At 40.4% G+C, this 15,604-nt stretch overlaps 2 protein-coding genes across 4 annotated transcripts in view; one reads left to right on the top strand and one right to left on the bottom strand.

The window, feature by feature from the left end:
- Positions 1–30: 30 nt before the first annotated feature.
- On the top strand, positions 31–2,627 carry insm1b (insulinoma-associated 1b). The gene has a single exon (XM_088354207.1). The coding sequence runs from the start codon at positions 172–174 to the stop codon at positions 1,549–1,551; it is 1,380 nt and encodes a 459-aa protein (XP_088210333.1). The 5' UTR covers positions 31–171; the 3' UTR covers positions 1,552–2,627.
- Positions 2,628–5,959: 3,332 nt separating this feature from the next.
- The window catches only part of ralgapa2 (Ral GTPase activating protein catalytic subunit alpha 2), a 180,868-nt gene continuing 171,223 nt past the window's right edge, over positions 5,960–15,604 (bottom strand). For all 3 annotated transcript variants that reach the window (XM_088353749.1, XM_088353751.1, XM_088353748.1), the window contains one exon: positions 5,960–8,847. In XM_088353749.1, the coding sequence (XP_088209875.1) occupies positions 8,693–8,847 (155 nt within the window). In that variant the 3' untranslated portion in view covers positions 5,960–8,692. The remainder of the gene's footprint in view (positions 8,848–15,604) is intronic.

A 15,604-nucleotide genomic window follows, 5' to 3' on the forward strand; every position in this document is an offset into this window, starting at 1 on the left:
CAATAGCATCATTCCGCCATAAAAAAGAGTGCAGCTATGCCTTGGAGACGAAAACATTTCGGCGGCAGAAGGCTCCATAAAACGGGGAGGTAAAGTCGTCAGGTGCACACTGGACACTCCCCCCGCCCTGCATCCCAAAACGCATCCTCCAAGTGCCTTCCCGCCGACAACATGCCCAAAGGATTCCTGGTCAAAAGAAACAAAAAGTGCGTGCACGTCTCCTACAGGACTCGGCCGGACGAGGACGATGCCCATGAGTCCGGAGCCCACCTCCCCCGAGCTGCCTTCCCCAGCCACGTCCCGCCATGCCTACCGCCACCCGTCCCGGACCAGTCCCTGGATTTCCACGCACCGGTGCCCAAGAGGGAAATTCCGGTCCAGTTTGGCAACCCGGAGACGGCGTGCCAAGCCTTGTACAGCCCGACCCGGCCCATCAGCAAGGAGCACGACAGGGCGTTTTTCGAGCGCAGTTTCAATCTGGGCTCGCCCATTTCTGCCGAGTCATTCCCGACACCGGCTTCTCTTTCCGGGTTGGATCACCTCCTTTACGCACCGGTCGACTTGAAGATCGGAACCAGCAACAGTAGCCGGAGTGGTACGACCGGCATAAGCAGTAGCAGTAGCAGCAGTAGCGCGCTACAGGCACCCAGCAACCGGATCGCCGGGACCAAGAGACCCGCAGCTGAAGGCAAACCCAAAGCGGCCCCTAAGAAACCCAAAGCCATCCGAAAGCTCAACTTTGAGGACGAGATGACCACCTCGCCGGTGCTGGGGCTGAAAATCAAAGAGGGTCCGGTGGAAGCCAAACCCAGGGCGCATGCGTCCGGAAGCAACAAGCCTTTAGGAGAGTTCGTGTGTCAGCTTTGCAAGGAAGCCTACGCGGACCCGTTCTCCCTCGCCCAGCACAAATGCTCCCGCATCGTCCGGGTCGAGTATCGGTGTCCGGAGTGCGACAAAATGTTCAGCTGCCCCGCCAACCTCGCCTCGCACCGCCGCTGGCACAAGCCCCGAACCGGCGGCGCGGCCCCGCCCCCCTCCACAGCCAAAATGGCTCTCAAATCAGCACCCGAAGACGCCAAAGACGCGAGCGACAGAGACACTCCCAGTCCAAGTCTCTCCGAGTCCGGTTCTGAAGACGGCTCCTACGATTGCCACTTCTGCGGGAAGCGCTTCAAGCGGCAAGCATACCTAAGAAAACACATAGCGGGACACCAGCAGAAGAAAGTTCTAGAGGAGAGCGGCTTGATCCCGCTAGAACCTCCACCCGCCGCCTCCTCCTCCTCCCCCCAGGAGGACTCCTCGAACCAAAGTCCTCTCAATCTGAGCCCCGCGGAGCGCCTTCTGTGTCCCGTGTGCGGGGAGAGCTTCGGGAACCGGGCGGGGCAGGAACGGCACCTGCGCCTCATGCACTCCACCCAAACGTACCCGTGCAAGTATTGCCCCGCCACACTCTACAGCTCGCCGGGACTGACCCGGCACATAAACAAGTGCCACCCGTCGGAGAACCGCCAGGTCATCCTGCTCCAAATGCCTTTGCGGCCTGCCTGCTAAACGCCGAACTTTGTGCCTTTTGGACAGACCCGAGCACTCCGGTCCACGGGTTCCTGCATGATTTTGGAGGTTTTTTTCCCTACTTCAACGCAGATTCTATAAACTATTAGCCTCTTAGCAAGCTATGTGTGATTGGAATTACCTGTAACGGAGCAGAATTAAAAAAAAAATCATGCAGGAACATGCGGCCCTCGAGGACCAGAGTACCCAGGTCTGCTTTTGGACCACCAGGGAGAAGAGGACCAACAACAAAAGGAAAGTTCCAAGGGGTTCGAAACAAAATTTCAAAAAAATGTTCACCTTTTCCTCTTTTTTTATGCCAATCAGCAACTTTCTTTCCTTAAATTAGTTAACGAATCTTAGCTTATTTTTCTTTTTAGGAGAGCACACGTGCTTCATAGCTTCTAGACCTAAGAATTATCCCAAACTCCCCTTTAAGCCTTTCTTAAAAAAGTAGCTTTGTTCGTTTTTTTGAAAGATCACGTTTGTCTTAATAACGCGTGACTGAAGGATTGTCCGTCGATTTAGAACCGCAAATGCCTTTAGTGTAGCCTCCAACCATCACATCCCAAATCTTGCTGTACAACTGCCTTAAAGAGTCAACATCGATTGTTTTTCTTTACCAACACTGGCACATGTTTGAACACTTATTATTGTTATTAATTATCACGATTTAAGATTGTTGCAATATTTTTTCGTTTTTTCGGGGTCATCGTCTTATGTTTATTTATTTATTTATTGGAATAATAACTTATTGATGTGTTTGTCGTGATCCGCCCTTCTCTGTGAATCGTTTCTGGCAGTTTACATGTCGTTTTTAGCAAAATGAAGTTTGTTTTTGATTTGATTTTTGTCTTAATTTATGAGTTGTGACAAGTGTCGTGGGTCGGGTTCTAATCATCGATACCCACCACTCTTGTAAAATCGGAAAAGAAAAAAAACATGAAGCTCTTAACTTAGATGCAATCTTTTCTAAGGATATTATTTTTCCTAAATGTTGGCTTTTATAGCGCTTTGATTGTATGTGTATATTGTTGTTGTCTATCAAAATAATAATAAAAATATTTTCAAAATGGCAATAATGTCTTGGTGTTGCTGTTATGAGAGAAATATAATTGAATTTTCTTTTCTGCCAATGCTGACAACATAGTGAACATGACACTCCCTGACAAACACTTAATATACGAGAAAAATAAGATAAAAGAATACCAGGATATATATAGGCAAACATCTTTACAGAGTAGTGCGTGGAGACTGGTTTAAGTTGTACTAATAATCCAGTGAAAAATAGTGCATAGTAACAATAGTACAATTAAAGGTAGTGCAAGAATATTTAGCAGCAAAAAATTCCAAATAAGTCGAAACATAAGATATGAGTGCATCTTGCCATACAAAATGTTTATTTAATGAAATGAAAAATGCATTAACTACACAAATAGAAAATAACTTTATTATTAAGAAGTGATTCGTGTTGTGAATTAGTTACTTTTAATAAAAAAAACAAATTATATATATTTATTTGTTTTTGCAGTAGGCCTGAAAAAAAATCAAGGCCTGAAAAAAAACTCAACTTGATCCCCTTGGCAGTACATTGTACCTATGTTGTCACACACATAACAGTATTACCAAATTCACTTCTCAATATTTTGAATCAGTCAGAGAACACTGTATCATGATGCTAAATATTGCTTAAGCCTTCCCTGGCTGCCTCTATTATTTGAGAAATCCGTTTTTTTCGCTTTTTACTGATCAATGAGGTCAATTAATCCTCACACTAATTTGTCAAGACTTGTGAGTTGATATAAAAACAAGTTCCGAGTCAATTCATAGAATCCTAACCCTAAGGAAGTCATCTGGTGGCCTCCCTCGAGTAGAAACAAGACTTTAAGTGATGGCACAAACTCCATGGAGATGTGAGGGTGGCCGAGCCGAACTGGTATCACCAGGAAAAAATCTGTAAAAATGTTTGGGGGCAACACCCCAATATGGGCATAGGTAACTACTTATATTCACATTCTCCAACAGTGTAATGCTAAGATATAAAGAATTTCATTATGCACACGTTAATTGCAAATAATCATTCATTTGAAAATCGTCCACTTTTTTTTTTGACAAGTGATGAAGTGCTATTGGGGTGCAACACAAATGATAGGTTTTCCATGCTGATTCCAAAGGAGAGTATATTATTACATCAGGTTTAACTTTTCATTATCTCAATAAATTGTTCAGAAATACAAAGGGGGCAAGTGCCTGCGCCCCACCTAGTGCCTATCCGTGTACACCACTATTATTCCTTACCATTACCTTCATGACCCTGGTTGTTACCAGTTTTGGGACTAATGCGTTACAAAGGAATGCGTTCCTGGAATGTAACTACATTTCTCAGTAACGAGTACTGTAAAGCGTTATTAATAAATTACTACATGAAGCGTTACCGCGTTGCTCAATAAATGCAAATAATGAATTACAATGTTCTCCGACTGCTGAAGAATGCAGCATCACTGACATGGTCACATACAACCTTCGATCCGCCTGCAACATCGAGACCCTGAATGGTGTGCATGTTTATATTTGCCGACAACGTACAACTGAATACAGTTATGGTGGTGCTGTCCTAAGCAGAGAGTAAGAACACGCTATATTTCTCCTCATGAAGATATTCTCCTACTCTATATGCTTACACAAGCTAAACTTAGAACTATGAAATAATTAAATCAGGTGGTCAGCCTAAATGCACATATTTGGTAGTGTTACCAGTAGCCAATGGTAGGTAGTGCGTATAGAGGGGCTAAATTCAGAAATAGAACCGGCTACGGAGTCTGCGCCCTTTCACATGTTGCGTTATATTTAAGGGAAAATACAGTAACTGTAACTAATCACCAAATCATCTTTAAACTGTTCTGATGATTACTTTGCATGTATAGCACTCTACAAATGCGTCAAATGCTCACAGTGCCTTGTTAATTTTTCTTACAGCAATATCTAGAATCGACTGAAGCTCCCTGGCGGCATGCATCCAACTAAATTTGATTTCTTATGTTAACTTGTTACCCATCAAAAATATATCACTTCCAACATAGAACAACGACGACAAAGGGGGCTCTTAAGATCTAGGGACACACAGCCCTAAAAATGTCCTACCCAGAGGTGAAAATGAGTTATCATTAAGCCTCTCTCTCACACTCGAGTTTTAGGGCTCAAATTACAGTCAAGTGCTTTTTTTTTCCCTGGCGTTGTTACACGGGTGAAAAAAAAGGTGAGGCAGGGCACCCGAAGGTGCTTGCAGCAATTGCACCTGCACCTCCCAGCCAGACTTCCATTATGCGTCCCAGCTCCCAACAAGGTTGAGCAGCAGGGGAGACAGATGGGAGGAGGGGGTGGGGGCAGGTCAGGTTACCCCTGCCTCTTCCTGGCCGGGTCAAAAAAGTACAGAGTGACAGCACTGCAACACTCATACTCTAATGCAGTGTTTCTCAATTGGTGGGTCGCGACTCAGTAGTGGGCCATGTAACTGTTTTCATTGGGTCCCGATCCTTTGCCTATGCAGAAAGTTGCATAGGAAAAATAAAATAAATGAGACAATTTTACTTCTTAACACTAGATGGCAATAATGCTCTGAAAATGCGAACTTACGGCTGTTATTTCACACCACAGAAAAACACTGGAAAAGTTTTTATGCAAATTTAACATGGCTAATTGCAGATACACCAGAGAATATATGAGGTATAGATTTTACTGTATTAAAAACATTGCTACTGTAGTGAAGAGTTTTGTATTTAATTGAAATGCAAATAATCCCAGTATTAAAGAGACAATGTGTATGATTTGAAAACTAGATGTCGCAGTATTGTGCCGTGCGGCCGAAAACGAGAGGTACAGAGCACACGTAAAAATAAATTAGACTCAAAGTGACCAAACAGCAACATCTTTATTCTCGTTCTGCAAGCCGCTCGCAAGGTTTTTTTGCTCCTTTCGGGTAACTGTAGCAGCAAGATGGCCGACAATTACGGTGAGTCTCATGTTATGTCGAATAAATGCAAACCCTGAATCTAAAAGTATTTTTTTTTTTAAATTAACATTTCTATGTATTATTGGTTATTATTTAACTCTCCTGTTGTCCTCAGGGCAAATTGCCAAACCAGTGGGTTGTTAATAACTTAACTTAATAATAACTTAGAAAAAAATCCCTTAAACAATAATTTTCTTCAATTAAATTTGATGACTTTTCCTAGATTGGACCATACATTAAAAAATTAGTTGTTTAAATTCACATTTCCATGTAAGCTATATGAACAAGTAGTCAAGTCCAGTCATGTTTATTTGTACAGGCCTTAATCCTAAAGTCAGACCAGTTCTAATGGATCAAATCAAAGATTACGCAACATCAAGAAGCAATAAAACACAAACGTGAATATTTGAAATTGCATTTAATGAAATGTCTCAATTTTTACATCTCTAAAATAGAATTAAAAACAGTCTGATATGTTGACTTGAAATCCCATTTCACGCTAATACAAAGAATATATTAAAGTTATTTATATCAAGGTAATCAAGCCCTCAGATTTGACACAAAAGCTAGGAAAAAAAATATCACTTACCTACACTTACTGAATTTTCTTCACTTTTTTATAATTCACCTGCAATGACACCAACATCATCACTATGCTACAATCGTTTGACGTTTTATTTCAAGTGGCTTCAAAGGTGGGGACTAAAAACCTTGACATTCTTCAGCTGACCAAAATAAAAAATCTTTGCATCCAAGGACAAACAAACCCAGTTGAAAAAGGAGTGGAAAAGTAAGGCAGCAGATGGGGAGAAGCTACATCCCGGGCGGGGCCCTCAGGGGCCTACCTATGGGTGCTATGGCGACCAGAGCAGGTTGGAGGCCCTGGAGAGTTCACCTCAGGTATGCTGCAAAATGATGGGAGCGAAAAGGAGGAGCTTTTCGGTTCCATCGGCAGGTAAAGACAAGAGGGAAAAGAACGGCGGGCGTAATTAGGAGGCGGCGCCGTTACAAGTCCATCTGCTGTTGTTTTTCCCGGCGGGGGGAGGGAAAAAAAGGGGCTTTGGGAAAACGTCGGGGTGGACAGATGATCCGCAGGCACCTCACAAAAGAAAAGCAGGAATATTCTGACTTCATATTTGCATGAAGGAAACACAACGAATAAATCAAATTGAAATCAATCTTAAAACATCCAAGAACATTCGATACTAGTTGACCCAATCGAGAAAAAGAGATGAAGATAAAAAAAAAAATCAATAGCTTGAATGTAGGAATGTCGATGTCACAGGACAGGCAAACAAATGGAAGAGGAAAGAGACAGCAGGAACTTATTCAATTACCGGACACGAGCCCATGTTAACAACATCACAATGCAATCACAAACGCAGTCTTTTCTCGTTCCGGCAGAGTCGCATGAATCAATTCCGTGGCACGATCTATTTGAATCCATTTAAAAAAAGGAACATTAGGGTCATTAAAAAAAAGAAAAAGAAAAAAATGAAGGCAGGGAAAAGTTTCCGTTCCGGTCAAGTTAGAAGACGGAGCAGCTACAAACTTGCCGTTAGTGCTCTCAAATTTAAAGCTTTTATCTTCCAATTCAATTTTTAGGCTGCTAAAACTCTTAGTCACTCTTCCTAGCAGTACAAAGCTCTAACTCTGAAGTTTTAAAGCTTTAGTTTTAGACATCATTAGAACAAAGATAGATCAAAGTAGCTTTAAATTGATTCAACTTAAAGTTCCTTTAAAAATAACAAAAGCGAGTCAAGCAATACCAAAGTCGAGTTGTCAAATGTTAGAGCGTTAAACTTGTGGTTGAAGAGATTTGTATTAATTTTTCAGTTAAGCTGCTATTAAGCTTTAACTACTAAGGTTTTATAGCTTTAAATCTGAAATAAGAAGTTGTAAGTTAATTTCATAACTAGATTTAAACCTTTTATATTTTATTTGAATCTTTAAGTTGCTTTGACTTTTCAGTTATTCTTTAACTCTTGAGTTAAAGCAGTTCAAAGCTCTAACACAAAAGTTTTAAAGCTCTAATTTTTGACGTTATTTGAATGAAGATAGGACAAAGTAGCTTTAAATCAATTTGGCTTAAAGTTGCTTTAGAAACAAGTGAGTCAAGCATTAACAAAGTAGAGCCGTCAAAAGTTAGATCATTAGAATTGTGATTTTAGACATTTAACTCTTCAGTTAAAGCTTTAACTATTTAGGTTTTGTAGCTTCAAATTTGAAAAAAGTGGTGAGTTAATTTCATAACTAGAATTAAAGCTTTAATAATTTAATTGAATCTGTTAGCTTCTCCAAATCTTCAGTTACTCCATCTTTAACTCATGAGTTAAAGCAGTTCAAAACTAACTAAGAAGTTAACTTGTAAAGCATCACCAGGACAAAGATAGATTAAAGTAGCTTTTAAAAGTATTTAAATTAAAGTTGCTTTAAAAATAACAAAAGCAAGTCAAGCAATTACAAAATAAAGCGGTTAAAAGTCAACACATTAAAGCTTTAATCATATCAATGTAACTTTCAAGCTAAAGCAACTCCAAATCTTTAACAACTTCAGTTGCATAGCTTTAAATTTAAAATAAGAAATGACAGGCTAATTTATTACTAGATTTGAAGTTTTAATCTTCTCAATGAGCATTCAAGGTTTAACATTTCACTCAAGTTTTTTAGCTTAAAATTTGAAACAAGTAGTGAAGAGTTAATTTGATAGCTTGAGTTAAAGCTTTAAATTTGACAAATCGACTTAAGATACACAAGAAGCACCTATCGAAACAAATGAAAGCGTTTAAAAAAAGAAAAAAGCTAAGAGATTTAAAATGAAGTCAATATTTGGTAACAAAAAGACACCAGAGAGAAGCCACAAGAAAATAAGTGTCACATTTCCAATAAAGAGAAAAGTCTCTTCCCTCAAATGCATTAGAGGACATGAGAGGAGGGAAAAAAAAACGCACTTCTTGCAGTCAAAGTGGTCACTCGGACTAATGTACTGCTTAAAAAGGAAACGTCTCAACAAAGTGAGCGATTCACTTCAATTAAAAATTGCATTGCCCTCGCAGGCCACCAACAAACAAAAACAAAAACAGTATCGAGTTTGTCGCGGTAAAAAAATAAAAACAGAGGCGCTACTTGAGCTTAATTGGACGTTTTGCTGATGGCGCTGGCCGAGCGGCGGAGTCTTCCGGAGACTCGGTTCCGGGCGGCCCGGGGCAGGGTGGGGGAGACCTGGTCCAAATGGTCTGTCACGGCTGGAGAGTGGGCAAAGACTTCGCTGGCGCTGGAGAGGGAACCTATGAGGGACAAATTTGAAAGGAAGTGTTAGCAAAAAATGATTTCGGGGAAACAAAAATGTGGCACTGGCGCTTTAATTGATCGGAATTTCCTTTCATGCAAATCACCATTTATTGTCATACTGTTTCTTCCCTGGATGTAGTATTTAGACAAAGACATAAGGAATCAAACAGTGGAACCTCTAAAGTCAATAGTGTCATCGCAAATAGCCCAAATAAATACATGTACATTTCCTCTTACCTTGTCTACTTCCATATAAGCAAACTTCCTAAAAGGGCTTTAAAAAAAAAGCACATACCAAAAGAAAAAAAACGTACCTAAAATACTAATCAAACTTGCTAAACAACAATAATCAATTAAGTGTAAATAAAGTCTAATATACTGGTAATAAAGATGATAACAGAACAATTTTAAGCCCAATGCCCCAAAAAGCCAAGCTGTACTTGTGTGAGACACACCACAGGAAGTAGTGCCCCAATGACCCAGATGGTTAAAGTCAATAAAATATGTTTAAGCAGTGCTTTCATGGAAGACACTTGTACAGCATTATTATTTATTTCTTAAATTTGAATATTGTAGTCAATAACATACACTAAATCACAAAATAGTGAGATGTTTTCCTTCTCAAGCACAATGGGGACAGCACTGATTGATTGAACAGGAATAAGAGATAAGGTGAGGAGAAACCACAAGGAGACTGCACTGCCGTGGGCCATTTGGGTGGCTATGCCAGTCTTACTCCCCTGTGTTCATTCTGTTTAATGCTCATATAAGCCTATCCTGATTTCAGTATCTTATTTAGTAGTTCTAAATGTGGCTTTTATAAGAGCATATACGGTAATTTCTGGTCAATAACAATAAACCACAAGTAGGGCGGCCAATCATGAATATCGAAAGCTTAAATAACAGAAAGTTAAAATACAATTGAGTTTTCTGCAGCACAAACGAACAATTTCACTGCAACTGATATAGTAAAAAAAAAAAATTGAACGGTACTCACAGTAATTGCATGAGTCGTTGCCCCTCCAGATTAAAAAAGTTTCACTCAATCTGTGTTCATTTAGGTAACTTTATGTACCGGACTGCTCCGCTGTTTTATGGTGTGCCACAGGGCTCTATTTTGGGCCCCCTCCTGTGTTCTTTGTACTGTATCTCCTGCCCCTAGGCTCAATCTTTAAAAACATGGCATTTCTTTTTACAGCCAAGCACACGATAGTCAGTGATCTGATTTTATTAGATGAAAATATCAGAGTAGTTTTCTTTTCAATTTCACTTTTTTTTTCTATCAGTTAATTTCAGTGCAGATATCTTGGTATTATTTGAAAGAGCACAATAAAAATGGCGCACAGTATCATGTAAGAAAGTAAACAACAGTTATATTATATTATATTAACATTAGCAAGTATTTATATGTGTCCACATAATTTTACACTTCTGGTCCTTTTTTCCTGTACACGTAACAGTATATATCCAGTGTCTCAAACCCACGGCCTGGGGGGCAATTGAAACTCGTACGAAGATAGTTTGAGGCCACCGCCTTAGTATGAAAGTTTAAAGGGACATTGTCCGTAACTAGGTCCTACTAGTGGTAAAAGCAAAAACTATAGATTAAAAAAACAACAACCATATTGATAAAAAAAAACAAAAAAACAAGCAAAATTACACAAACTATGACATAAATGTACATTTGGTAGTACAGAGACCCCTCACTACTTCGTACTGGGGTTATCACTGGTTTGCTCCTTAGTACATTTTAAATTGAATTCAATAGTCTTTATTGTCATTGATATCAACATAGTTGTTTCTAATAGTTAGCAGGCAGCAAGGGAGAGATTGGGGAGGGCGCTCTGTAATTGGTGGGTGTGAGTATCTGTGAGCGCGACTATGATCGGCTGGTGTATGCTGTCAGTCAGCCGGTTTGGGAATAAACAGTTAACGTCTCTGAATCAAAACAAAAGGATGGCACTCGCTACCTTTTAGTGGCTCGTTACATTTAAATGAAATTCATTAATTAAATCGAATTCTAAAGAAAGTCATAAGAATGCAAAGAAATGCTGATTACCAGCGGGTGCTTTGTAGAACAATATTGCACCAGGGAATCGACTGAGACAGTGTCGGAAGGCAAAGCGTTAACCTGGTAGCAGGTCCGGCCTACTGCTCGGCTAGCTAGGCGCAAATAGCTAGCTGCTCGGTGCCAAACACACACAGACAAGGTGTTTAATGCCCATGACGGTGTGGTGAAGGTCCAAGCAAGCGTTCCGATTTTCGCATGCGGTCAGGGGGGACAAAGCCAGGACCACACAGGATTGGACAAGGCGTGCTTGTTGTAGTATGTGGGGGCTCTTTGCTCATACAAACCATTAATTCAACTGCAATTATGCGGTGTGCATTATTTTTTTGTTGCTCTTTAGTTATTTTGTTACAGTTGTGTACTGTCAGTTGGTAATTATGTCATCTTGAGGTTCGTTTCCCCCTTGGGGGTTATATTGAAGAAGTGATGCTACTTCGCCGATTTTCACATTTTGCGAGTAGCTCCCAAATATTCGCAAAAAACGAGGGAACTTTGTAGTTTGTATAGTTGTGCTTTTTAGCACCCATTTTCCGTCGCACTACACAATGCAGTGACATCTAGTGGTCAAATAATACACACTGTAAGTGCAGCACACTCAAATAATGGATTTATTTATTACTGATTTTTTATATTCATTCTGAATGGGTTTTTATTTTGTTTTTGAATTTTATTTTGTGTAGCACATACGACATATTTGAGAACAATTGAAGGCTTTTATCGCAGCTTTTTGTGGGAAACCTGATTTGTCCCAACATCAACCAGACCTCGAGGCCCCCAGGTACAGTTTGAGAATTCAAGTGCAGATACTGAAACAACTCTATACATCAAAAAGAAAACCCCCAGGAAATTAACACTGAAAATCCCAGAAAACTATAACATTTAGTGTTACTTTGTTACTTTTTAGTGTTAATCTTACTGCAAATTTGCATATCATTAACTACAAATTTAGTTGCTCTCCTCTCTTATGTACAAGCTGTAATAGAAATTGGAATACATACATATCTAAAGCTAAAGAAGAGTTAGTAAAAAAAAGCAAACTAAGTAAAATAAATTCGTAACCCCTTGCATAAAATGAATCTATAAGGACAACCATTTTTGCTGTAGCGATTATTTCAATAAAAAAAATGCATCGCATTACTGTTCTTAAGCAGGTCGGACAGTTTGTGTGTTGTACGCTTAAATTGTCTTGAGAGGTTCCACTGTAAACCAGTTTTTAAAGTTCATGCTGTTTCACATGCTGAGGAAAGAGGCGCTCAAAGGGAACATTGTTGCTAGAAGAAATACATTGAAAAAAAAAAACAATCAGACATAGTCTTGTTGTGAACCATTTTGTGTGCTTCGTTTTTGTCCCCAAAAGCAGCACGCGAAGGATTACGAAAAAAGCCGGGAGGTGGTCCCGCCATGTCGGCCTGGACAAACAAAACTTCATGAGCACCGGGCCGACTTTCTCGGTCAACCTGCATCCCCCCTGCCCGCCATGGCCCCAAGACGCCGGTTTAAACAACTCCTTGGCTTTGTTAGGAAAGCATCTGCTTGCCTATTTTCTTTCCCTGCCCTTTTATTTGCTGCCATGTTTTTTTTCCCTACTCGCCCGGCATCTCGAGTTGCAGCCGCTAAAAGGAACGGCAGATGGCTGAAGCAACAGACACTCGGCAGCACAGTGGACACCAGCGGTAAGCAAGCATCGAGGGGCCGGCCGGGGCTTCGTATGAAATGGTGTGTGTGTGTGTGAGTCGGGTGGGGATGCAGCGGGGTTTCAAAATATCTCAAATCTGCATATGAATATAAAAAAGGGCTGGGTTTTGCTAAAAAACGAGGGCTGTCCTTCCTTCTGATACTGCATTCTTCTACGTTAATTCCTACAGTAAACACTCATTACATGCTAAAATTGAATCTACCGCAGAGGCAAATGATAGACAGGAAGACGTCTATTTAGTTTGTGATTGTGGTGCAGTTCGCCCACTCACTCTTCCCCATCCATTAAGTGGCCCATTAAAACATATTGCTCCAAGTAGCAGTGTATCGCAAATTGCTTGTGTGGCCTTTTCCAGTTTTTGATTTGTTTTGGCTGAAAAAAAGTTAACCGATGTTTTTTTTTCCCCCTCAGGTACACCCCAAATACAGTTATACATAACTAATCGCCACTAAAACAACTAACTCATTTATATTTAAAGACATTCAGTGGCACCCTCTCCATACAAGCTATTCAAGTTCGGGGAAATTCGAAATGCGAGATGTCTTTCGTGAAAAAATCTTGTCCGACATACAATTGAAAATCCGTGTTTCGAGAATTTCCAGGCGCCACCACTAGAGACCGCACCCTGCCAGCATCATCACATCCCAGTTAGTACGTGTGTTTTTGTAACATTTTGAAAGGGAAGCAGAGACAGAGATCTCCTGGGATAGATTTCTTTAAAAGACTTCTACAAAGCGTAAGTGTAGCGAATCCAACTCAAATGGTAATATAAAGTAAAGTTAAAGACAAACAATGAAAAGAAAAAAAGAAAATTATTGCAGTATTTTTAGGGGTGTCAGTTCATTTAAAGTTACAGTAACTTTCATTTTAAGTGTAAAGTAAGTGCTTGCTCTCTCACTCCACTACTATGCATACACTTCCATTAACAACTGCCGACTTCCTCCATGTAAGCGCTCATAATAAACTTGCATTTTATTTAATTAAAATCATCTCATTTATCTTTATCTTATTGATAGGTTTGATTACTGTAACAATGTGCTTTGGAAATCAGGAAGATACCTTGTATACCTTTATATCAAATTCAAGCACATTTTAAGGACTTTCAAAGCTCATTTTTTAATTTTTCCTGTACCATTAAAGAAAAAAATGCGGTATGAATCACATATTTTGCAGAGCCACAAATATATCTACGATTTACATAGGCGATTTTAATCTTGCGTGTGCATCTATAAAAACATATGATTTTTAGATGTCGATTAAATCGTGGCTATATTGGTTTTTGAGACAAATCGCTCCCCATATAGTTTTAGTTGCAGGAAATTCTTCCCATTACAATCTACCACTGGGAAACTCTACCTTAATTTTTTAAATGGTCCATAACAAATGTCCGTCATCGATAGGTAATCCCTGCCCTAATACACATTTCATAATGCCTTGTTTAAGTGTAGCATGCAGCTGTCCTCTTGGGTGTGACCCGTAGAGGGTGATGAGGCTTCATAGGACAATGCAGTACAAAGTAATGCCAGCAGCAGTTAATCACGAGGGAAGAAGGTATGCAACGGAAAAGTGAAGCCACCAGAGGGCAGTGTTGACGTTATTCCTAAACAGACTTATTGAGAAACATGGCAACAATTAGAAGCATTTCCAAGCATTATTAATCCTAGATTACACCACATTAAAATTCAAGCATTTTCAAGGATTTCAAGCACCCGTACGGACCCTGTATATAGTTATTTAGGGTTAAATTTGTACCTGGCTGAAGACTAATTGTATTATTTTGGGAGGCTGGGGACAGATTAAACGGTTTTCAGCTCATATGGGGAAAAATTTGTTCGAGATATGACAAATTCTAGATGTAAGATCAATCCAGGAACGTATTCATCTCTTATGTAGAGGGGCCACTGTATTGTGTAATATTTCACTAAAACCATCGCTTAATGAGCGCTTTTTGTAACTCAGCAAATTGACAAGCCTACTTTTACTTCCTATTTTGCGTCTCACAAAGTACCTTAAACAATTTAAATTGATCTCATACAAGAGTTATCAAATCTCAAATGTGAATGGAAATCAATTGAAGGGAGCACCCCCAAAAATAGTACGGTCGTGTCCCAAAGGTCCTCTCCTCGGCAGTTCAAACAAGTCCTCGCACGACAAAGACGTCTTCCAGTGTGGCAGGTGTTGGTCTCAGAGTCCGCCTCGGGCAAACAGGCGCACTCCAACAGGAGGAAATTGAGGGGGAGGGAGAGCTAAGTCGTTTCAAAGAAAGAAGAAAAGCGTTTGCACAGAAAAAGAGATAAAAGGTGCTCGGCATGCACAAGCGAGGCCCGGGAGTGTAGCCGTATTGTTCATGCTGCTACTTAGTCAGGTGCTAATTGTCGCCACCGCTCTCAATTACCAGCCTGGCCTCGACAGGAGGACACCCGGCGAACAAACAGCCTGCTTTTCGCTGTCCCCTTCCCTTTGTCAGTCTGATCGGTAAATAAAGATTGGTTAGTAGTGGACGGGGGAAAAAGAAGAGAGGAGGCGGGGCTGGGTTGAGTTACAACAGCCAGGATGCATGAACGAGCAACAAGGGGGGGTGGTTGCTGCACGGACCCGGGGGCTTACCTTTGCCATAAACGGTATTTGGACCTTTAAGATAAATTTTAATCTAAAAAAGGAAAAAGAGCAGAGCATCACGTGAGACAGCACACACGCACGCACACACACACGCTAGCACAGTGAACACAAAACAGGGCTACCGTTGAACATCCATGATAGTTGTCGCTGGAAAGTTAACTGATATTTTTAAAGGACTCCTTTGTAACGACGAAAGGAAACCTAAAGGTCGGCGGTGGCTCATTTTTTGTGAAATTACATGAGGCCGATCATGGTGATATTAAACATAAATGCAGGTAGACAAGCACATTTTGTTTTTATTTTTACCGTATATTCCGGACTACAAGCTACTACTTTTCAAACACTGCGGTGTTAAATACGGTGCGGCTTG

Source organism: Urocampus carinirostris, chromosome 15, assembly GCF_059441175.1.
Source record: "Urocampus carinirostris isolate Australia breed hairy pipefish chromosome 15, RoL_Ucar_1.0, whole genome shotgun sequence".
Taxonomy (NCBI): Eukaryota; Metazoa; Chordata; class Actinopteri; order Syngnathiformes; family Syngnathidae; genus Urocampus; species Urocampus carinirostris.

What these genes read in the sequence shown, in the direction of transcription:
- insm1b (XM_088354207.1), top strand. Translation starts at nt 172, where the DNA reads ATGCCCAAAGGATTCCTGGTCAAAAGAAACAAAAAGTGCGTGCACGTC.